At 40.3% G+C, this 22896-nt stretch overlaps 1 protein-coding gene across 1 annotated transcript; it reads left to right on the top strand.

The window, feature by feature from the left end:
• The first annotated feature begins 2922 nt into the window (after positions 1-2922).
• Positions 2923-20022, top strand: slc12a1 (solute carrier family 12 member 1). The gene is made up of 26 exons (XM_071901501.2): positions 2923-3204; positions 5073-5213; positions 5640-5715; positions 6683-6778; positions 7621-7760; positions 8261-8371; positions 8484-8595; positions 8723-8847; positions 9207-9291; positions 9626-9780; positions 9885-9992; positions 10120-10243; positions 10545-10646; positions 10930-11085; positions 11182-11281; positions 11933-12044; positions 12465-12605; positions 13861-13967; positions 14087-14169; positions 16354-16479; positions 17196-17324; positions 17949-18060; positions 18276-18362; positions 18520-18655; positions 19174-19241; positions 19887-20022. Exons 1-26 carry the CDS (start codon positions 2923-2925, stop codon positions 20020-20022), a joined length of 3150 nt encoding a protein of 1049 aa, XP_071757602.2.
• Positions 20023-22896: the final 2874 nt, after the last annotated feature.

Raw genomic sequence — 22896 nt, 5'->3', positions numbered from 1 at the left:
CATATCATTGGCAAGAGCAGGGTACCTCAGTGATACCTTAGGACCCTCATTATACAGTAAAGGGCCAATGCATCTTCTGTACTATGAACCTTAGCTATTACTGATTAGCAATCATTCATTTTATTACCTGTGGTCTTCGGACTTCACAAGCTACGTCCTTGATTTGTTGTGATAAGACCAAAAGATACAATAGCCTTTCTATCAGCGAAGCTATCCAAACAGTCCTAGAAAATACTCTAATAATCATTCAGGAGCTGCTTTTTGTACAGTACATTTCCAACAATAGCCTGAGACAGTTAGGTGGTTGAGGTGGTGGGTATACTAGCCTATATGATGTATTAGTTATTAAAATGGGAGTTATTAAAGAAGTGGGATGCCCTGTTTCCTGACTAAGCACCTTATCTTTTTTCTTTTCATCGTTTTTTTTAAATCTTTTTAATAATTATTTTGGACCCTTGTGTTTTTATTTATTCATCTTTCTTTTGCTCCATTGCTTGTGTCTATTACTGTTTTATGTAAAGCATTTTGTAAACTCTGTTTGTAGATAAGTGCTATACAAATAAAGTTTATTTATTGTTATTATTATTGAGTAGACTATGCAGAATTCTGCTGTTAAGTTAATGGCAAAGGTGACAGAACCATATTACCATATTGATTTCACGGCTCTGCTATGCCTGGCTCCTAGCTATATTTGAGATGGTTTTACTCCTTATGAGCTGGAACACAACCTGTGATCTTCAGCCAGGCTAAAGACCAAAGGTGATCGGACCTTGGCTGTTCAGGCTCTTAGGCTTGGCCTCAACCACGATGAACACCTCTAAAAGCCATTTAGGAAGGATTAGTCAATCATTAATGTTTTATAACAGTCACTAATAATAAAACACTTATGATTAATAATTTATTTTTAATTGATTTTAAATGAGGCCTTGCAATTAAACAAGCTCCTTGGTATCCCTGGATATCCTTTTGTTGACTATTCATAGATCCATATTTCCTTAAAATATAATAATAAAAATGAAAACATAACATATTGCATATTGTTACTAATAATTTTGGTATTAATAGGCATAAGAATGAATCAAAACAAAGTCATGCCTGCTAGGCAATGTTTTTTATTTAGTATGCATACAAGAGAAGATCTCACAGAAAGCATGATGATAAAGATCTAACATAAAGAAGATACAACTACAGAAGGAAACAACACAAGATTAAAAGTGGGTAAAATGTAGTGTGTTTTAAGAGGTCTTTTAAAAGATGACAGTGAATTTGCATACTATGAATTTGCCATGCTTCATGCAGTGCGGTCCACAGTCTAGAGGCCATCACCTTCAGTCTTGAGTCCAGACTGTGGGACTCAAGACTGTGGACTGTGCCTGAGGATCTCTAGCTGCACTGTGGTTCACAGGAGATTAAGAGGTCTGCAGTGTAGCCAGGGAGCAGACCTAGCTGTGCTTTAAACTTAAAATCCTAAAATAATCTCTACAACTGACAGATAATGTGTGTTTGCTAAAACCGGGGATATATAGTATCACCAGTACCAGTTAAAATGTTGTCTGCTGCATTCTGATCGTGCTGGAGAGGTGAGACTGAGGCACGAGGAGAAAGAGTTGCAGTGCAGGAGCAATTACATCTCATGTGGAAAATTTTCCATATTCTCCATGACTGTCATTGTCATTCTTGAACAACATTGTAGCAACTTTGAACCACTCCCATTCAATGGGATAGAATCTGATCGGCATTGTGCCATCGATTACCTCAATTTAATCTGCAGTTAGAGACACGTGCAGGACTATTTTGCTCCGTCTGTAATATAACCAAGGTCAGATACAAAGTCATTAGTCTGCCTTTCACTCTGAGAGCATAAATCACTGTGGTGTATCAGTAATAAGGAAGTTTACCTGTTAAGAGGTCTTTTAAAGGCACTTCAGAAGTCATGTGGCTGGAGAGAAGTGCCTCCAGCGTGTTCCCGTAAACCATGGTCTCATATTAACTCTCATTTTCTCCCTGAATATGTCCATGCCTACTGTACCACTCACTCCACCACTGCCCCCTCTCAGTGCATTGTGGCCAAGAATATTACAAGAGATAACATTTGTTGAATCACATGTGTAACTTTTATGGGGCCCAGTATTTGGTCAGTATACTATTGTGACACTACGATTTCCGTCATGGTGGCTTAGTGTTCTATTGATGATATGTCTGTTATGAAATGAGTTTTTACTGCCCTCCATAAGGATCATCCCTTATTAACATATCTTTTTTCTGCCGCAGTCATAGCATATCATTAAGAGTCTGTAACCTTGAAACTTTTCCTGCATGATCATTGCGAGTTTTCCACACTTCCATGTGGCTTTTTTCTGATGATTCATCCCAAGGGCCCGCAGCTCTGAGGAAATACTAACCGTAGCCCCATAAACTGCCGCCACAGAACAACATGTGCTGTTGCCCTGCACTTCAGACAACAATATTAGTAATCAATTCTCCAGCGCTAAAGCAATGAACACCTTTATCTCTCCTTTGGCGTTTATGACTTGGTTAATCGTTAAGCAATGCCATTGTGTCCCCTAGGATGGAGCAAGGACATATCTGACACCCCTTGTTCAGGTTTCTGAGGGTTGATCCAGAGAGTTAGCCAATAGCTGCCTGCCAATATACAACCATGGGATGCAGGGTATAAATGTAGACCATCAGAGGCAAACTGAGCCTACACACAACAGGCTTAGAGTAGTAGAAGAGATTTCAACTACTGAGCTGCTGCATAGTAGATACACTAGTCTATATATATATATCAATAAATAAGGATAACCATACCACACAGAGTTCTGGTCTTTTAAAACCTTGTTGAATGACTGAAGGTTAAAGACCCACAGTGCTGCTTTACCCTGTACTGACCGGATCTGAGAACTGCCTGCAGCTTTCCTGATGGAGAGGCACAAGTCTAACGGAGGGGAGAATGTCAATGCAGCCTATGACAGGACCGGGGACGATCCCCCTTGCTATGACGAGACCTCCTTCTCTGGGACCAACAGTAACGGCCAGTCTAACGGGGAACACCGGACGGTCCGGCCCTCAGTGGTCAGCGCCTTTGGTCATGACACTTTGGACCGAGTGCCCAACATTGACTTCTACCGCAACGCAGGCAGCATGAGTGGTCACCGGGCCGTCCGACCGTCTCTCCAGGAGCTCCACGATGTGTTTCAGAAGGTGAGTGTGTGCCTGTGTGTGTGTGTGTGTGTGTGTGTGTGTGTGAGAGAGAGAGAGAGAGAGAGAGAGAGAGAGAGAGAGAACTGATGTTGAATGTGAGTAGACCAGAATGCTTCATTTCTGCAGGGTTGATAAATTTCCTGATTGATGCAGATCCTTGTCACTCATGGCCACGTTCCCACATTTCTTGCTCTGCTCTCCCTGTAACACGCTGTCTGCATCCCTGTTCCTCTACTCTCACACCTGTGTGTCCTTCGCCTCACCTCCTGCAGAAAGCGGTTCACACCTGTTTTTCTCCCCGACTCTCAGATTCAGCTCATTGATTCTATAACAGCCGTCTTTGTTCTAACAGACTCGGCTGGCCTTGAGCTGTACAGTCACTTCACTGAGGTTAAAGACGAGATAGTCAAAAGGGAGTGAAATGAGGTGTTTTATAGTCGTCTAATCATTCATACATCCTTCACGTGTTGTCATCACTTTCATCGACCGCACTTCAACCGTAATCACTTCACCTAAATACTTGTAAAACTAGAAAAGACACCGAAAAGAATTGCTAAAAATAAACAGTAATCAACCCACTTGACACACTTGAGAGTTTTAGTGCTTTTTTATTAGGCCTTTATACTGCTGTGTGTTGCAAAAGAGATGAGGTTATAGGTCATTTGTGTTTTATAGGTTGAACTAGACTAGACCCGACTGAACTAAAAACATATTATAGCGCTTCTGAACTGCAGTAGAAAATGAAGGAAACATTTTATCTCGCCACTATAAGACACAGCAATATTTTTTAAGAAAGCATAAATGTATGGGGGCATCTACCACCCACTCATCAACATCGTGACAAAAACATCCCTAACAGCAACAGTTTTTAAACTCTTGGCCAGGAACCAGTGATAGGTCATGGGTTGATTTAAATGGATCCCCAAATTATTCTGGGGAAATTGGTATCCAAAGCTAGTGGCTGTACATAGCCAAAGCCAAGCCTATATTGTCTAATTCCTGGCAATGTAAAGTAAGCTAAATAAAATACGGTTTACTCATAGTTTAGTTGCCTAAAAACAGACTCAATTTTGTTTTAGCCTGTGTAATTTAAACTACTGAAAATGGCTAAGGTACATTTAATGCATTAACATTTGGCTATCCACATTTGCAATGAATGAATGATCCTGACACCTTTATGAAACTAGTCTAAGATGTGCATGACTCAGTAGAATGATCTGCTCTAATCACAAACTCCAAGCAAGTGCCACTAAAAGGCCTTGGTTTATGGTAACTACAGTTTGTTGCCAAATTATTGATCGCTCTCTCTTTCAGTAGATGGAAACGAGATGCAACTGAGAGGTTGCACTAAATCAGACTAGAAGCACAGGCATCAGCTGAGACTCATTTAACGGTCAATATTCATCTTCGTAAAAGTTAAAATTAGGTTTGTCTTGTTCTCTCCATTTTTCTCTTTCCTCTCTCATAGAAAGTGTCGTCTTCAAGGACAGGCACACAGCGTAGTAATGTCTCTGCAAACATTTTATCAATCTTCATCAGAATCAAACCACATGGGCTCCTCTCCATTCCCAAGTTCTCTCCTGTGCATTGCAGAGGAGGCAGGAGAAACACACACACACATCCCACATGCAAGGACACTCTGTATCTCCTCTTGTCAATTTGAGGACAGAAATCACTGACTTTGCTCTGACCCCAAAAACTCATCTCCATATAATAGCCATGCTCTGTTAACACTCTTTTCATACAATCATGAAATGTATGTTAATGTGTGTATGCTAAATGGCAAATGGATACATCTTAATCAGTGTTTCCTCTATCAAGCCACATTTACATCTTTTTGTTGCTTGTATTTGCCTTATTTCCAGCAGAATGGAGGCATTTCGGTGCCAGACACCGTGGAGGATGACGGGGAGGGGAGTGAAGGGACCCCCTCTGACGATCTGGAATCTGCCATTCCCATCGAGACCAACAAAGGATCAGTAAAGTTTGGCTGGATAAAGGGTGTCCTGGTGAGTTGGGTCGGGTCATGGTGGACTCCCCCTGCTTTATAGGAGCAGGGTCTCTCTGGGTAACAGAGGAAGCTCTGTATGGCCTGCATAACACAGCATGGCCAAGTGGGACTTACAAGACCAGAGCCTGGGAGTACTTTCTATTTGTTTGACACAGTAGCCCTGCTGGTTAATCATTTCTGCTGGCACCTAGAAATGCTGTTCGGTCACTCTAAGTGCCCCTATTTGTCCCTTATTTGTCCCTTATGAGAAACTATTCAGATAAACTGGGTTGCCACTGTAGTCCAGAGTTATCTGGTATACAAAGATATGCATTTCATCAACATAACCCCTTTTTCTACCCCTCATTTGAAACAATGAGTCATGACCCTAACTGAAGACTTTAGACTTAAGACTGAGCTCTGTGTCTGTTGTTGTCTTCCACAGGTGAGATGCATGCTGAACATCTGGGGTGTCATGTTGTTCATCCGTCTGTCCTGGGTGTTCGGACAGGCTGGCTGGGGTGAGTGAGACAGGTTTACATGTTGGGTGGGTTGGGTGGGACAGGGACCTAACCCTAACCCTAACCCTAACCCTAAGCACATTCAATCTCCCCTCTCCATCAGCAAACCCATTGTGATTTCCCTAGCCAGGCCACCTGGTCCAACGTGTTTGTTTTTGTTATTTGGATCTCTTTTAGTTTAATGGTACAGATGACAACAATTAATACGTGAAAACATACGCTCTGCACATCACACACATTATTGACATACAACACATCTGATAAATCCACTTATGTATACTCAAAGATCCAATATACAGTCACTATACATCACACCCACATATATGCCTAAAAATATATTGTAAGCTTCCTCTAATTCACGTTTGGTTTGTGACACATCCGAGCTGCTGGGGACTAGAGACAAGGATTATAATCCTCCACTAATCAGCAGAGAGTGATTGACTTGGGGCAGATTCAACTGAACTAACCTTACTAAGCACTCATAATGAATTCACCGTGCTGATAGTCTACTCAGAGAGCCAAACCTCTATGAACAGTGTGTGTGTGTAAGAGAGAGAGAGAGAAAGTTGTGTGTGTGTGGCTTCATGAATGTGTTCATTGCTTAAGAACCTATCGATCGGCACCAGCTTTTGCTCACGGAGCGTAACTAAATGGTTTTGAGAAGCAGAGAAAGCCGCAGGCAGCAGGTAGAGCCCCGGTACAGCAGACCGCTCTGACTTATAGCCTCCAGCCTCCCGGCACAATTAGTCCTGAGAACGGCTCCTCTGGGACACTTCACAGCGCCGCTTTTATTCTCAAGGTGTTTGAGGTGACTCTGGGGAGGAGGGCTTTATTTCACAGCAAGAATGTTTTAGTGCGCGGCCAATGACTGACCACCCAAATATAACACCTGGCTAGGTTGCAGTACAGATACTTAACTTGCAATGAAAAAACAAATGTTTTGAGCTGTTCATTGTGTGCATTGCAGGTCTGGGAATTGTGGTCATTGCTCTCAGCTGTGTGGTAACCACTGTCACGGGCCTATCCATGTCAGCCATTTGCACTAATGGAGTTGTCAGAGGAGGTAAGACAATGTCAACCTACACCACAGCATGGTTAACTTCACACACACACTACCAGTCAAAAGTTTGGACACACACATTTTTCTTTATTTTTACTATTTTTTTTACATTTTAGAATAATAGTAAAGACATCAAAACTATAAAATAACACAAATGGAATTATGCAGTGACCAAAAAAGTGTTAAACAAATCAAAACTATCTTATATTTTAGATTCTTTAAAGTAGCCGCCCTTTGCCTTGATGGAAAGGCAAAGGCTTTGGAAAGAAATTTGTACATAGGCATCAACTTCACTATTTATATTTGTCTAAAACACGAATTTCAAGCATTTAAGCATAAGCCTTTAGATCAAAATGGTTTTAAGATAATGAAAAACATAATACATTCAATCAGATATGTCTAAACTTTTGACTGGTAGTGTAGAAAAGCAGAGAAAAAACTGAATTCAACTCATGAAAGAGAACCTTTTGTACAGGTATTCTGTAATCTTATTAGATAATCCACTGGCAGCTAATACGTACTCATATAACAATGAGAGTCACTGTAGTTGACACCAACAGTTTGAACGTTTATTATAAATTAATATACCTTGAGATAACAGCAACTCATTCTGACATAAAATCTTTTAGTGAGAGAATGGATTGACCAGGAGGACAGTTCGTGCAGATAAAGACACAAGGTTCCCAACTGCACCGAGATGTCACCACCCAAAGCCTTCTCTGTTTTACAGCACACTTAACTTGTCCTGACATTAAGTCAATGAACCATTGACATGGTGATTAATCATCCACCTTTGCGTGTGTATGTGTGTGTGTGTGTGTGTGCACGCGCTTGTGTCATTTCAGGAGGGGCGTACTACTTGATATCTCGCAGTTTGGGCCCAGAGTTTGGCGGTTCCATCGGTCTGATCTTTGCCTTTGCCAACGCGGTTGCTGTAGCCATGTATGTGGTGGGATTTGCTGAGACCGTGGTGGACTTACTCAAAGTACGTGAGGTTTTACTGATCATTTGTCTGTAGAACGCAGGAACCCTCAAGACATCCCATTCCCAAATTTCTGACTGTACCAGAGGTAGAAAGTAACTAAGTACTGTACTTAAGCTCAAGTTTGAGTACTTTACTTGAGTATTTCCACTTGAGATTGTGAGACATTTACTCCACTACATTTCAGTAGTTCTGTAGTTACTAGATACTTTGCAGAATAAGGTTTCGCATTCAAAACATACAATAAGCTCATAAAATATGTTGCATTGTTAGAGTTTAAACTCCCCAACAGTATATGGACTAGTGCCACCTGGACCACCTACAACATTAAAATACTTCTTTCAGGTTAATGCATCAATAATTTACTCTCACTCTGAAAGGGACCGTTCTCCAGAATGAGTACTTTTACTTTTGATACTTAAGTAGATTCTACTGCTAATACTAAAACTTTTACTTTTAATTAAGTATTTTATTCCCACTAACCCTGTCACTGTCCCTCCCAGGATAATGCTGCCATCATGGTGGATGAATTAAATGACATCAGGATCGTTGGATGCATCACAGTGGTGTTGCTGTTGGCCATATCAGTTGCTGGAATGGAATGGGAGGCCAAGGTGAGAGATGTGCATGATGCTGCATGTTCACTAATCAGAGAGCCTGTTGAGGTAAAACCTCTGACCATAACTTTAATCCACTGTGAGACAATATTTTCATCTGTCCCCACAGGCGCAGATTATTCTGCTCATCATCTTGCTCGTGGCCATAGTGAACGTGTTTGTGGGAACATTCATTCCTGCAACCACGGACAAGAAATCCAAAGGCTTCTTCAATTACAACTGTAAGGACACAACAGAGACAATCTTCATAAAGAAAAACATTCTACTTAGCTCAAAAGGATTAATATTTGACACATTCACCTACATCCTACTCTCTCTCCCTCTGTCTCTTGTTTCTCTTTTGCACAGCGAAAATATTTTTAGAGAACTTTCCACCGAACTTTCAAGGAGAGTCATTTTTTTCCGTGTTTTCCATCTTCTTCCCCGCTGCTACGGGTATTCTGGCTGGAGCCAACATCTCTGGTGACTTGAAGGTAACTTTCAAACTTAAGAAAATAGAGGTTGTAGCATAAGAAGCATGAATAGGAATCAATAGCTCCTATAGTGCATAGGTTACTAAACCATAGGCTGAGAGCAAAAGAGGAAACCTGCACAGCAATAAATCAAGACTTGTTTAAAAAACACAGTAATGCATTTTTGTTTTTGCACTTTGAGTGGATTATGTATATGAAACAAACCTTTTTCACATTAGTTGACATTTTGTTATTTAATTTTTAGAAGAACGTATTTTTTTCTCCTTACTACCCTGCCATAAAGGTTTCCTGTTTTCCTCATCTTCACTGTGATAACTGGAATATGACCTGTTCTAATGCAGATGTATGTTGTTTTGTAGGATGCCCAAGCAGCCATTCCTAAAGGCACCTTGCTGGCCATCTTGATCACCGGTGTGACCTACCTGGGTGTGGCCCTCTGTGTCTGTAAGTACAATATTCAATGAAATTCAACCTTAGGGACCTTATTCTGAAGCATTTAGCCGTCACTTTTTACAGTTGTGCTTTCTATATAAATCACAGTACCTCACTAGAGGACTGCCCCATCTCCCTTAGTTATGCAGCAATACCCAACTTAGACACATGTGCATAGTCTATGTGCACCTGAAGGGATCATTTATCACAGTTAGCATTAGCAAGCTCGCATTTGTCTTGATAACACATGCAAGTAGGAGAAAATACAGTATATCTGTAAATTTGGTTCTTAGACATTCAAGAAATCATTCCTAAGCACTGTCTGTTCTCCTCTCTTATTGGTCAGCTGCCAGCGTTGTCCGTGACGCCACAGGAAACGTCAATGACACCATCACGGGAGCAGTGTGTGAAGGCCCAGCATTAGCTGCTTGTGAGCTGGGCTATAACTTCTCTTCCTGCGCAGTAACAGGGTGCAAGTTTGGCTCGATGAACAACTTCCAGGTACGCAGCATCCAAGCCTGAAATGCTGTTATAACTGCTTTCCTCCCTCGCATATAAAGGGCACAGTTTCACCCATTGTGTTCTCCTCCTCACATCTGGTCCAGGTGATGACGATGGTATCAGGGTTTGGCCCCCTCATCACTGCTGGAACCTTCTCCGCCACCCTCTCCTCAGCGCTGGCCTCCCTCGTCAGCGCTCCCAAAGTCTTCCAGGTCAGTCGAACTCACCGCTTTTTATGGATTGCAAAGAAAAAGTCTAGAGGAGATCTGCACTGACGGAAGACCAGCTAAGGAAGGCTAGCAATAATCGTTCTCTAACTCAGGCTCTGTGTTTCCTCAGGCTCTGTGCAAAGACAACATCTACAAGGCCCTGCACTTCTTTGCCAAGGGTCATGGCAAGAACAACGAGCCAATCCGTGGCTATATCCTCACCTTCATCATTTCTGTGGCCTTCATTCTCATTGGTCAGTTCAATTGCTGACTGCCTGTCCATAGTTTCTTTGCATTGCAAAAAAGATATCCATCTTAACAAGCTGTATAGTCTTGTATTAAGTCTTCAAATCTTGTTAACATAAAAAAAAGTGGAAAAAAATCTGCCAATGGGGTGATATAATTTTACTGTTTGCTGTTGTCCAATTGGCAGATATTCCACTTGATTTAAGAAACAAGGTAAACTAAATGACTTCTTAAGGTGGATATTTGTGTCGCAGTGTAGGAGAATCTCAACTAAATCTTCGAATCTGATCCTGGTTTGCTTCCCTGTAGGTGATCTGAACGTCATCGCTCCAATCATCTCCAACTTCTTCCTGGCATCGTATGCTCTCATCAACTTCTCCTGCTTCCATGCTTCCTACGCCAAGTCTCCAGGTAGGTCTCCACAGCTACACTGCAGAAACATCCATCTTACAAAGTCTTACAAGTGACAAATTGTCAGTGGGGTGAGATAATTCCTCATGTTTCCAATGAAGTTTCACTTCTTTCAGGAATTTTGTAGAAACAAGTGTGAATATTTTGAAACAAGGCAGAATGGCAAATCACTCCACTAGTATCAATAAAATGGCACCTGAAGAGAATTCCTGAAAAATACTGATTTGCATGGGAAAAATACAAGTTACTGATTGTTGTTGTTTCTCTGTGATGCTTTTCCCAGGATGGAGACCAGCCTATAAATTCTACAACATGTGGCTTTCCCTGTTGGGGGCTTTGCTCTGCTGTGCCGTTATGTTTGTTATCAACTGGTGGGCTGCTCTCCTCACGTACGCCATCGAAATCCTCCTCTACCTCTATGTCACGGTCAAGAAGCCAGGTGAGCTGTGTGTGTGTGCGTGTGTGTGCATGTGTACGCACAAACACATATAAGCCTGAACGGTAGCACTCACCTGTTTCACTTTGTTCTCTCTAGATGTGAACTGGGGTTCATCCACACAGGCGGTGACATTTGTGAGCGCAGTCAACAATATTCTGTCTCTGTCTAGGATAGAGGACCATGTCAAGAACTTCAGGTAAGCGTGTGTGCACTGCAAAAAATCCCCATCTTTGTCATTTATTCTTATTATTTATTTTTATTTCACTTTAAAAACAGATATATTGCACATTTTTTATTATATTTTTTCATATTCTGTATTGTAAATATCTCTATTTTTGTTTTTTATATTTATGTTCTTGACTTTGCAGTACTTGTTGTGTTTTTTACTTCTACTTTCTTATTTTTCTCCATGTTTATTGTATGCACCTACATACCAAGGCAAATTCCTTGTATTGTGAAAACTTACTTGGCAATAAACCTGATTCTGATTCTGATTTAGTCAACTATTGAGTCCTAAAATTGTAATTTTCTTGTAAGTGAGAAAATCTGCCAATGAGGTTAGATAATTTCACTAAGTGCACTAATCTGCCTTATTCTGACTTGTTTCTAGGAAATTCCTGAAATGAGTGAAACTGCATTAGAAACAAGTGAAATTATCTCACCTCATTGGCAGAATTTTTCTTTTGGTTTAACAAAAATAAGATTTGAAGGCTGAATATGAGACTAAATAACTTGTTAAGATGGACGTTTTTTGCGGTGTATTGCCTAACTATGGGTAGTATATTACGCAAAATATGTATGTTCTAAGATACTATGTGGCATTGTAACATACTATTCCTTTTTCCAGGCCTCAGATGCTGCTACTGACGGGTTCAGCAAGGACCAGACCAGCTCTCCTCGACCTGGCCAACTCCTTCTCTAAGAACTACGGCCTCTGTCTCACCTGTGAGGTGTTTGTGGTAAGGTTTTATTGACGCTCATGATTTGTAAATGCAAAACCATGGATAAATGGCTATTACAAAAGCAGCGCGTAGTCATGCTCAAATCCCAAATCTTTATTCAAATTTCAACCTTCAACTCAAATTGAGATTTCCACATCAAGTGACTTCAAATTGTGCAGAGTGCAGAGTTTCACATGCAGAAGTTATTCAAGCTAATATCAAGTGGGGATGAGAGAAATGCCAACTGTCTGGATACCCTAGACTAAAGTTTAGGGTCAATTATGTCTTCTGAATATGAAAGAGGTGGTGGTGGGTGGGGTCTCTCTCTCTCTCTCTCTCTCTCTCTCTCTCTCTCACACACACACACACACACCCCACACATACACACACACAGCTGTTATGACATACGGTGACCCAAACATGTTGTGACCTCTCCAGGGCCCGAGATCAGAGGTCCTTCAAGAGATGAACGCTGGCATGGAGAAGAACCAGCTGTGGCTTAACAAGAAGAAACGCAAGGCATTTTACGTCGCTGTGGCCTGTGACAGCTTCAGGGAAGGAGCAGAGAGCCTGCTGCAGGTTAGCGTGGTCATGAATTAGCAAACATTTCTTACACGAAAAAAATAAATAAATAAATAAAAAACCCAAGAAAAATTAACTGTTACAAATCATTTTTATTTGACAAGATTAGAGATACTGCTATTTGGAAATGATTTGATTTGATTCCAGAGAGACACTAAGTGGAAGCAAAATTCCACTTAGTTTTAACATGGGGGTTATTCAGCACTTGACCGCCTTGAAAACCAGAATATAAACTACTCACCAAGATCGGATGCAGCTGGGACGAGTTTGGTTGATTTTTACTTCCCATTCATTTGATTGAGGCCATGAAAATAGCCTGAAAACTTACATTTAACACGTTGGTGAACAGATTCAACAACAGATCCCGCTACTGTGATTTTCAGTTGACTTTTGGTCCAACGTTTTAGAACATAATTTCACCAAATAGCGTTTTTATTGATAGAAGAGAACATAGTGGAGGGATACTACCATTTAGAAGAGATAGTTCCTGTTTGGTACTAATTTTAGTGTAAACCAAGAATAGAAATGCAAAATGACAACGGACCAAAGACTGCTTTGTAGTCTTAAAAGGGGGATATGTTATTGAATCTGTTCACAAATGTGTTAAATGTAAGTTTTCAGGATATTTTCGTGGCTCATTCAAACACTACAAACAGTACACATTGTTTATATTCTGGTGTTCATTGCAGTCAAGTGCGGTCAATAACTCCCATGTTAAAACTAAGTGGAATATTGCTTTAAATACTGCAGGAACAATTTTTATTGACCCTACTCTTCCTCCCAACACTGAGTATCTATTGCTCTGTTACGACTCTGGCCTAGACCAGTCTGGGGGATCTGGCCAGGCCATTAGAAGAGGAGAGAGTTAATGAGGAGCAGGAGCAGAACGGTCTTATGGCTCTGGCTATCGCACTCTTGAGATAAGGCCCCGGTTCATTGTCAGGATTGCTTACTTCAAACAGCACGGCAGATTAAAAGCTATAATTGATTAACGCTGCATTGGATGAGACCCTGCAGACAGAGGGAGATCTGCTGAGTGATCTGGCCATAACTTGTGGCAGTAAAACAGCTTCGCAGCCGTCTCGTCTGGGGCATTCTGAAGCTTTTTGGAGATTCTTTTCCTTCTCCTGTTAATTAGGACACCAGGTTTTACAGCCCCGGTGATGCATGGTGTCTGTGCTGCCCTGGTTTAGAGCTCAGTCCAGTTTGATGTTGCATCTTTATGTTATGAGTGTTGTGCGTTTCCTTATAGGCCGCTGGTCTGGGTCGTTTGAAGCCCAACACCTTAATGGTCGGCTTCAAAAGAGACTGGAGGACGACTAACGCAGAGGCAGTGCAGGGCTACGTGGGAGTGCTGCAGTAAGTCACACACACACACACAAACTAATAACAATCACTTATCCAGTAATTAAAAATACATAGAAGAGCTTCATGTTATGTTGATCTGTTGTTCTAATTCTCTTTTTCTTGTTTGTCAGTGATGCATTTGACTTTGAGTATGGGACGGTGGTGCTGAGGATGGGCCAGGGGCTGGACATGACTCACATTGTGGAGGCTGAAGGTCAGTATGAAAATCTCTCTCTCCATCCATTCTCAGACACTCAGAAATGTGAACACAGCTAACACAAATTAGCTCTTATTAAATATTCTACAAACACAGTCTTGGTGTTTATACTTTGCTATTGTTCATGGCAACAGCAGTAACAAGCAGCAAAACAATAAGCTACTTAACTCAATTTTGGTGTCGCTTGAGTACATCATGCAAGACGCTGATCTGGTCTTGAAATGAGAGCATAATATTATTTCAACCAAGTTCACTGGTATTCATAAAATCGCTAAAGACCACTTGTGAACACACAAAAAAGATCTGTGATATGACATTATGCAAATTATTTCTAGTAGCACATCTGCAGGATGTCTCTTTTAAAATAAATGTCTGGTGTAAATAAATGATTGATTCTAGTGTCAATAGCATCAGACTGCCAGTCTCTACATACTGCTCCAACAAATTTGATTTATCTAAACTTGCATTGCAATAAATATATTGATTTATTAGTCTGCTTCAATTTCTGTAAATGTTGTCCGTTATTTATTTTCTCTCATTAGTAATCACCTCCTCCTTCTTCTATAACCAAAGTGTGCAGTTTACAACCATTGCTCCTAGAATTTCACTTCATTAACACTTTATGGCGCATTGTAAAAATGTTATTAGATTCCTCTAATGTAAACAGAGGGGCAGCCATGTCTGGCCTTAATGGGGTGGATGCTGGAGTGTGCTGCTTAATACTGTGAGTGGGTGTCCATTAAAAATAATGTTACAAATATAAAGTGAGTGGTGGATAGTCTTTACTGGATTCACATTCATTGCTCACACAAAATGATGGCCATAGGGGCGATATTTGGGTATTTTATTGTCAAAATGTCACCTTAAAAGGACCTAATCAACCATTTTCCTAGAATGTCAAGTTTGCAGATATACAGTAGATGCAAAATAAGGTTTTTCCAACTTATTAGTTCCATCCTTACAAAAATACAGTCACATTCTCCAATGTTTTCTATCTATTTAATTCCATTGTTGTTTTTACAGCCTCTTTTTATAGCCTCAAGGCATTTTAACTCATGACTCACGCTTTGTTGTCACATAGTACTGTCAGGCCTAGCATTAATAGCACCACCAAAATATTTGACAGTTTATGAGGGAACATTTTCATTACTTATAGAACTGATTTTGCTCCTATCAGGCCCCTATAGCATCACTGCAGACCTGTTAGTCCCTATGAGCTGCAGCATGGCCTTTCAGACTGATCTGCAGTTTGGATAATGTAATAGGCTACTTCCATGGTTTAGAAATAGGAGGCAGGAATATGACGATAAGGTGGAAGGCTAACTCATTTCTCACTTCTGGTATAATTGAATTTGCCATGCTATAGTGTAGATCCCTATTGATTACTTTACATTATATTATATTACATTACATTGAGGGTCTTGATGTAAGCAGATGGGTTAATCCAATAAATAATTTTCAAGATTCAGAAGAGTTAGGGTTCGGCAGTGTTTCATGTGTAAGCTGTTTGTTGCAGTTTATAATAGGCTTTCACCAGGCCAGACTGTTGTGAAAGCAAACAACTTCATCAAAATTACAAAGCAAGCAGTAAACTTTCCTTCTACAGAAACACCACATTAATCACATATGGACAGCTATGCTGAGATTCTGAGCAGAGCTGATGTCTTTCACCATAGAAACAAAATACATCAATTCTCAGCAAAAAAAAACCCACAACAAAACAAAACAAAAAACAATTGGCTTTACTATGTGGGAATTCATGAAACAGAATTCTGATAGTTTTTACTACAGAACTTCTAAGAAAAACAGAAGTACTCTTAACAAACTGTAGTGTGTAGTGTGTCAGCTTTCATGACAGCCCAGACCAAGTGACTATGATAACACTGATAAGGCAGGGCACTTTGGCCTGTAGATTACATACAAAGTATCTTATGAAGGTCAGGTAGCAATCAGATAAGATGATAAAATAACTACCAAATTACTGTTGCTTGAACTGATTGAAAGAGAAAGCTTCTGCAGAAATCTTCAATAACACAAAGAATCACAAATAAAGTGACACAACACAATCATAATGATTGCATACATTTATTACACTGTATAATGGAGTTAGAAAAGACGAGTAAAAGGCTGGTTCGAAGTTTAACTCTTAGCCTGAGCTAACATGTTGTTTTTCCCCTCTAGCGGAGATGCTGAAGGCGGCACAGGAGCAAGAGGCGCTGGAGAATGAGATGACGCCGAACGGAGGAAAAAGAAAAGGCTTGTTCAGGAAGTCCAGGAAGCCGTCCAAACAAGTGCTCACCACCAGAGGTATCAGCAGCCGTTCGTCTATGTTAAAGTCTTACTTGAAAGTTCACATAGGCTGCAGTGATTCAAAGTACATTGAGTCCACAGGGTTCCATCAGTACAGCAATATAATCTGTAAATATGTGGAGGAGGAGAAATGTTCTCACACACACCAGATCTCTGACTTTCTTTCTCTCTCTGTCTCCCACTCACACACACATTCCCACTGACTCCTAGAATAAAAGAGCACATTTAACAAATGAAACCGACGACGCACAGCTTTTTTGGAAACTTCTCTACCCTCCCACTGAGGCGTAATCTAATCAAGTGCTCCCTCTAAAGATGTAATCCAATAATATGGTCCCTCTCGTTCCAGTATGAAGAGCATCTCTAAGAGCAGCCCTTTAACCCAGACGGCAACCTCTCACACACTCTGTCTCAGTCTCTCTGTCACACACACACACACACACACACACACACACACACACACCACTGAACTGCATCTTGGCGAGACTGTGATGGACATTAGTATGCAATCTGCATCCCACTCATTGGAACATTAGACCTGGGAGCTGGCTGTTCCTGCTGATGTAGCGTCAGCTCTTAATGTAGTTTTGTGCTTGTTTTCCCATCCAACTCAACTCTCCACCCTCTTTCGATGCATTAAATTCCCTCCTACTGTTCCTCCCTCTATATCACCTCTCATTTCTTCTATCTTTCTCTCTCTCTCTCGCTCGCAGTGTCTGTGTGCGCCCCCCCATCCCCGCAGGTTGACAAGATGAATGAGAGGCTGGTGGAGGCCAGCACTCAGTTCAAGAAGAAACAGCCTAAAGGCACCATTGATGTGTGGTGGTTGTTTGACGATGGAGGTAGGTTTTGATCACCCTAGGCACACTTCTATCATGTATCACGCATATACTGTTCTTGAGACAAATACAGAGACACATCACATCCTCTCTGATACTAACACAGACAACCAACAGATTAAATAAAACATTCATTATGATAGAAAAACTCTGAATAAGAAAACAGAAGGCACTCGCAGAGCGCAAACGTCAACGCTGAGCAATTCTTCCACTTGGTGTAACACCCAAAGACATCCTTCCTATCGCTTGATTTTTAAGTTAAATTGATTTCTTGACCCTTAAAACATAATCTGAGGATTTGGAATTAAGTCTCTATCTCTGTTAGTTATGGCTAATACAAAACACTAATCGTCTAATGGTGGGAATCCCAGATCCAGGGCGCCACCAAAATCGAATCAATTGTTCCTTGGCCCAAGGCCAATCTGTCCACCAAATTTCATTGAAAGCCATTTTTGAGATATCAAAGTTTTTGAGATATCCTGCTGACAGACAGACAGGCAAACAAACTAACAGGGGCAAAAACAAAACCTCCTTGGCAGAGGTAACAAATAAAGACAAAATCCTTTATAATAAAACCAACATGTTTCATCTGTTTCATGATAAAAACAAACAGCTTCTCTCTCTCAGGTCTGACCCTGCTGCTGCCCTACATCCTCACCACCAGGAAGAAGTGGAAGGACTGTAAATTGAGGATCTTCATTGCAGGGCAGCCTGGGCGCAGTGACCTGGACAAACAGGAGTGAGTACAAAAACAAATTAATGTTTCATGATCGACTGTACTTTCATAGATGGACGTTAAAGTGGGCAAATATATTGCCATAGTAAAATCTAAAGACCAGATATCAAAATTAATGAGCCACAAAAATCACTTGAGCTGCTCTTTAACATTTAACTGAAAATAATTTGCAACATTCAACTGAAAATTGATCATCAGTGTGTGATTCTGTCCTGCAGGATGAAGTCTCTGCTGGAAAAATTCAGAATTAACTGCAGTGACATCAATGTTATTGATGACATCCATGTCAAACCCAGTTCTGACAGGTAACTGTGTTCATTTCATTCAGGTGCGACATTGACAGGAGGCCAGAGGGTGCAACAGTAATAACACAATTTCATCATATGACAAGATCAGCATGTAACATGATAACAAATGAGTATTTTCCACAGTCAGCTCATGTTCTTATCTGCTTTCTTCCAGCTGGAAGACGTTTGAGGACATGATTGAGCCCTTCCGTCTGCATGAGGACTGTAAAGAAGCCGCTTGGGCTGAGGCTATGAAGAAGGAGTATCCCTGGAAAATCACTGACGAAGAGCTGGACACCTTCGAGGAGAAGGTAAAACCACCAGCGCTCAGTTAAGACTTCAGGTCATTTAGGTCAAGTACTTTATTTGGATAGTCCAATGTTGATACTCAGCTTCCTATCAAGGGACTATAATGTGTCACTAAAAAATGACTGAGTTTCAAGTGATAATCACAACTGTGTGAAAAGTAGTCTATAGATATTGAGTATCTGGGCTAAATTTAATCTTAGGGCTGGGGTTAATGTTAGAGATAGGCTCAGGTTAGGGTTGGGGTTAGGTTTAGGGTTAGGCTAAGGTCAAGGTTACAGTTACATAGTCTGTAGAAAGATGCACCAGATAGGATAGTGACACTTTCATCTACTTTTTTGTCACCTGATAGTTAAGTATCAACATTGGACTATCCAAGTAAAGGGTTACCAGATGTTACATATAGCCTACATATATGATTACATATTAGTTTGGTATGAGGGTGATGCATTTAACATCACAATCGCGGTGGGATTCATTGATTGTGAAGCATACAGTTAAATTGACTGCTGCTGTTTTTCAGACGAACCTGCAGGTGCGACTGAATGAGCTGCTTCAGGAAAACTCTAGATCTGCCAATCTAATCATTGTGTAAGTACAGGTCTTTGTATTATCAATGTATTATCAGGTCCTGTGTTATTATTATTATTATTATTATACATTGATAGAACTGGGCTGAACTTATTCTCTGTATACAATTGAACTATGACCTTAGAGGGTTTTTCTGTGTTTAAGGTAATTCTATATATGCAACAGGGGGGGAAAGAAGAAGTATTGTTACTTTGCTCATATTTTATTTAAGTAGAAGTAAAAGTACTGGTGTAAGAATCTACTTAAGTAAAAGTAAAAAGTAACTAATTTAAAATGGACTCAGAGTAAAACTTACAATTTGTCAAGTTACATTGGTCCTCATTCTGTTGCTTGTGGAAAGCCACAAAAGCTCTGTAATGGATGTGATTTAAAATGTAGCAAAGTATAATACTTTAGTAAAAATGTATTTAAGTAAAACTACTGACTTTAAAAAATATCAAAAAAGTAAAAGTACGCAAAAAAGCTACTCAATTACACTAATGTGAGTAAATGTAATTAGTTACTTCCACCCTTGGTATGCAATTTTACAGTATATTTTAAAACACTCAAAGTTTGTTGTTGGAGGTGAGACGGATACCAAAGCTTGATCCAGTGAGGCAAAATGACTGGTGTCTAATATTCTCTCTATACCGTCGCCCTCTGCAGGAGCATGCCCATCGCCCGTAAGGAGTCCGTCTCTGATTACCTCTACATGGCCTGGCTGGACGTCCTGACCAGGAGCCTTCCACCCACCCTGCTCATCAGAGGAAACCACAAGAGTGTGCTCACCTTCTACTCCTGAGCGCCTCACCTGCTGAACGGCAGAGCACACACAACGACTAACATTGCTAGAAAGGACATAAATGGTTGTATCGTAACGATGGACCGTGTTCATAAAGCATATACCAGAACCTTGGAGGACACCATTCAGTCTCCCAGGCACAGTACAGTCTTGTTGAGGGTATTCATAAACCTAATTTGAAGTTCCTGTTGAAAAGAAAATTCCCCAGTTTCACTGGAACATATAGAATATATCCTTTTGTGTCCCTCTTTTTAAACTATTCGATAAGAGCATACACATAAGAGCATAAGTGACCAAAAAAACAGCATTAGAAATTTGAAGGCTTACTTGACAAAGGGAAGATAAATAAAATACCAAATTTTCAGTCACAGCTTAACGTTAACTCTTGTTACACCTTGTTAACCCTCTGCCTGGTATGCACTATATTTTAAAAGGTTGTGGTCCAGTAAAGAATTAGCCTACTTTTACTATGTGGAGAGGCTACCAGCTTGCTAATAAGTTAACCTTTTTAGTGCGAAACCATATGGCTATCCCGATGTAAATATCAACTACTCTGCTATGAACTATGAACACTCTGAGTGAGAAATAAGCCTATTCTGAATATAGAAAACACATTTCGGACACTGAATTTATGAATGTTTCCAGTTTTCTGCCAGAAGACGTGAATTTTAGTCAAAGTTTAGGCTCTTTGCAACAACGGACACGTATGAAAAAATGGTGTAATGTCTGCTATATGCACAGGGTCCATTGAGGCGCTCATAACTTAAGTCACTTATGTCTTTCCTAGCATGACCAGAGTGTGATAACTCAGTCCAATGAACAAAGCACAGACACAGGCAGAGATACAAGACTGCCTCCGATGGGTCACAGTTACACTGCAATGCCCACTGCTGGAACTGTAAAATAAGTGAATACAGTAGATGAAGTTTGAATTCACCAGTGGATATTTTTGCACCGAAAACCCCTTGCATCACCCAGTTTGTTGGTGGTATTGAAGGCTTGATTTTTTTTTTTTTAAATGCTTTAATATTCATTGAGTGTCAAATATATTGCTGTATTATAAAGCTGTTTATCTATTCCACACCATACTGTTTAAATATTTTAAAGCTTATTTTACTTTCACAACACGCTTCTATTTGTTTAGAGAAAATTGAAACAAGAGACTGTAAACCCGATTCTTCTGTATATTTTGGTGCAGTTGTTTTAGCTTGTTGTCCTTCTTCCTAATTAAATGTATTATTGTGATTCCCTGATATTAAGAATGAATAAAGTTTTGAGTCGTTCTTACTTTTGTTGTCATCATTCATTAGATGATTAGAGGAGCTAAAGCCAGACATAACTATTTTTTGGCCTGTACTGGAGGACCGACCTCAATCAATATTGTGAGGTTCGGGAAATTGCAAGTGTTTCTGGAAGTAGAAGATTTCTACATAAACATTAGGGTAAGAAAAAAAGGGAGATGTCATTATCTTGATGTAGATTTACCAGAGAGGATTATCTGATCATTTTAGGGTAAGGCCATACGCACATATTCAACTGACAACCTACATGTGTAGACGTATAGGCATGCTGTGGTAGTGTGTAAGAGATCTGGTGAAATATGGGAAATGTGGAACGTCTCATGCCTTGCATCAAAAGATTCCAATATTTTGTTATCAGTAAAGCGGAGCAAGAAGTCAAAAACAAGACAGTGCTGATCTGGGTAAATGAAGATGCTTTCCTGCAACAGTAAAAAATGGAAGTAGAAAGTAAGTCGGTGAGAATAGGGGTGTGGATTTTAACAAATACAAGATATTTATAAAAATAAAATTTTAAATAGGCCTACAAAATATTTATTCAGGGTGTAATACTGTCACTGAATGTGAAAAATACTGATTCATTTCAGTGGAGGGCAGCAATGCACTTGAGATTTAACTTGTCTGCCTCAAATCTGCCTCAGTCTGCCCAGAGATTTAAAGTGAGAAAGATTTCATGAAAAGGACGTCATCGATAATGAACTGTGGTTGCCAGTTTGAGAGGATTTATGTGTGCAATTATTGTACAATTACATACAAATTAGAGAGTGAATTATTGTTTTGATTACTGATTCAGTCTAAACTGCAGATAATTGGTATCACTAAGCAGCTCACACATGGGGAAATGAGCTTTGGAAATGCAATTTTTATAACACAAATGTTGTCCTGGGAAGATGCTTGTTACTAAACAAAGTAAAAACTATGACCTGCCAACTTAGAAAACGCACCGATGTACATAGGCATACATTAAATGGGCTGCAAAGGGGGGTTGGAGTGGATATAGAATTTATTCTACGAGCTAATCCGGACACAAGGAGGGTAAAACACAAAATGCTGTTATTTTTCAGCTAGACTGAACCTGCTGGGCTAGCAGACTGTGATGCTGTTCATTAGCGTGGACGTGCCTGGGAGGAGGGAGAGGAAGTGTCGTACTGTCGTCCTGAATGGCATCAGCAGTGTTTATACCTGTTAGCAAGCAATATGACGCGAATGTTACATAGGCTACGGGATCTACATTTACCGTGCTCTTCGGTTTTTGTTGCTGCTCAACGTTTCTTAGGAAGGGAATTTCACATTCAGATGCTCACCAAAGGCAAAGGCAAGCAAGAGACGAGGATGGATAGCATTATGTCAATGGGTTGTTAGCTTTGCTAGCCAGCCTAGCATTACGTAGATACGTGGTTATAAGACTGATTTATCTGTCATGTATTGAACGCATAAGCAGCACAAATATGACTTTTGTACCACTCAGATGTAATGCCAGTGTGTCGTGAGACTTACAGTATTCTTAGAGTATTTTCTCGTGTTCTCTGTAAAGCTTAGCTTAGTTTGGTTTAGACCAAGGAGGTTCTGTTTAGAC

This window comes from Centroberyx gerrardi, chromosome 1, assembly GCF_048128805.1.
Source record: "Centroberyx gerrardi isolate f3 chromosome 1, fCenGer3.hap1.cur.20231027, whole genome shotgun sequence".
In the NCBI taxonomy this organism is placed as follows: Eukaryota; Metazoa; Chordata; class Actinopteri; order Beryciformes; family Berycidae; genus Centroberyx; species Centroberyx gerrardi.
The sequence above is the reverse complement of the archived record's forward strand: the minus strand, read 5'-3'. Positions and strand labels throughout refer to the sequence as shown.

Excerpts from the sequence above, each read along its gene's own strand:
- slc12a1 (XM_071901501.2), top strand. The coding sequence starts at position 2,923 with ATGGAGAGGCACAAGTCTAACGGAGGGGAGAATGTCAATGCAGCCTAT. Across the intron at positions 11,282-11,932 it reads GACCATGTCAAGAACTTCAG|GCCTCAGATGCTGCTACTGA; the intron begins GTAAGCGTGTGT and ends TCCTTTTTCCAG. Across the intron at positions 12,606-13,860 it reads GAGCAGAGAGCCTGCTGCAG|GCCGCTGGTCTGGGTCGTTT; the intron begins GTTAGCGTGGTC and ends GTTTCCTTATAG.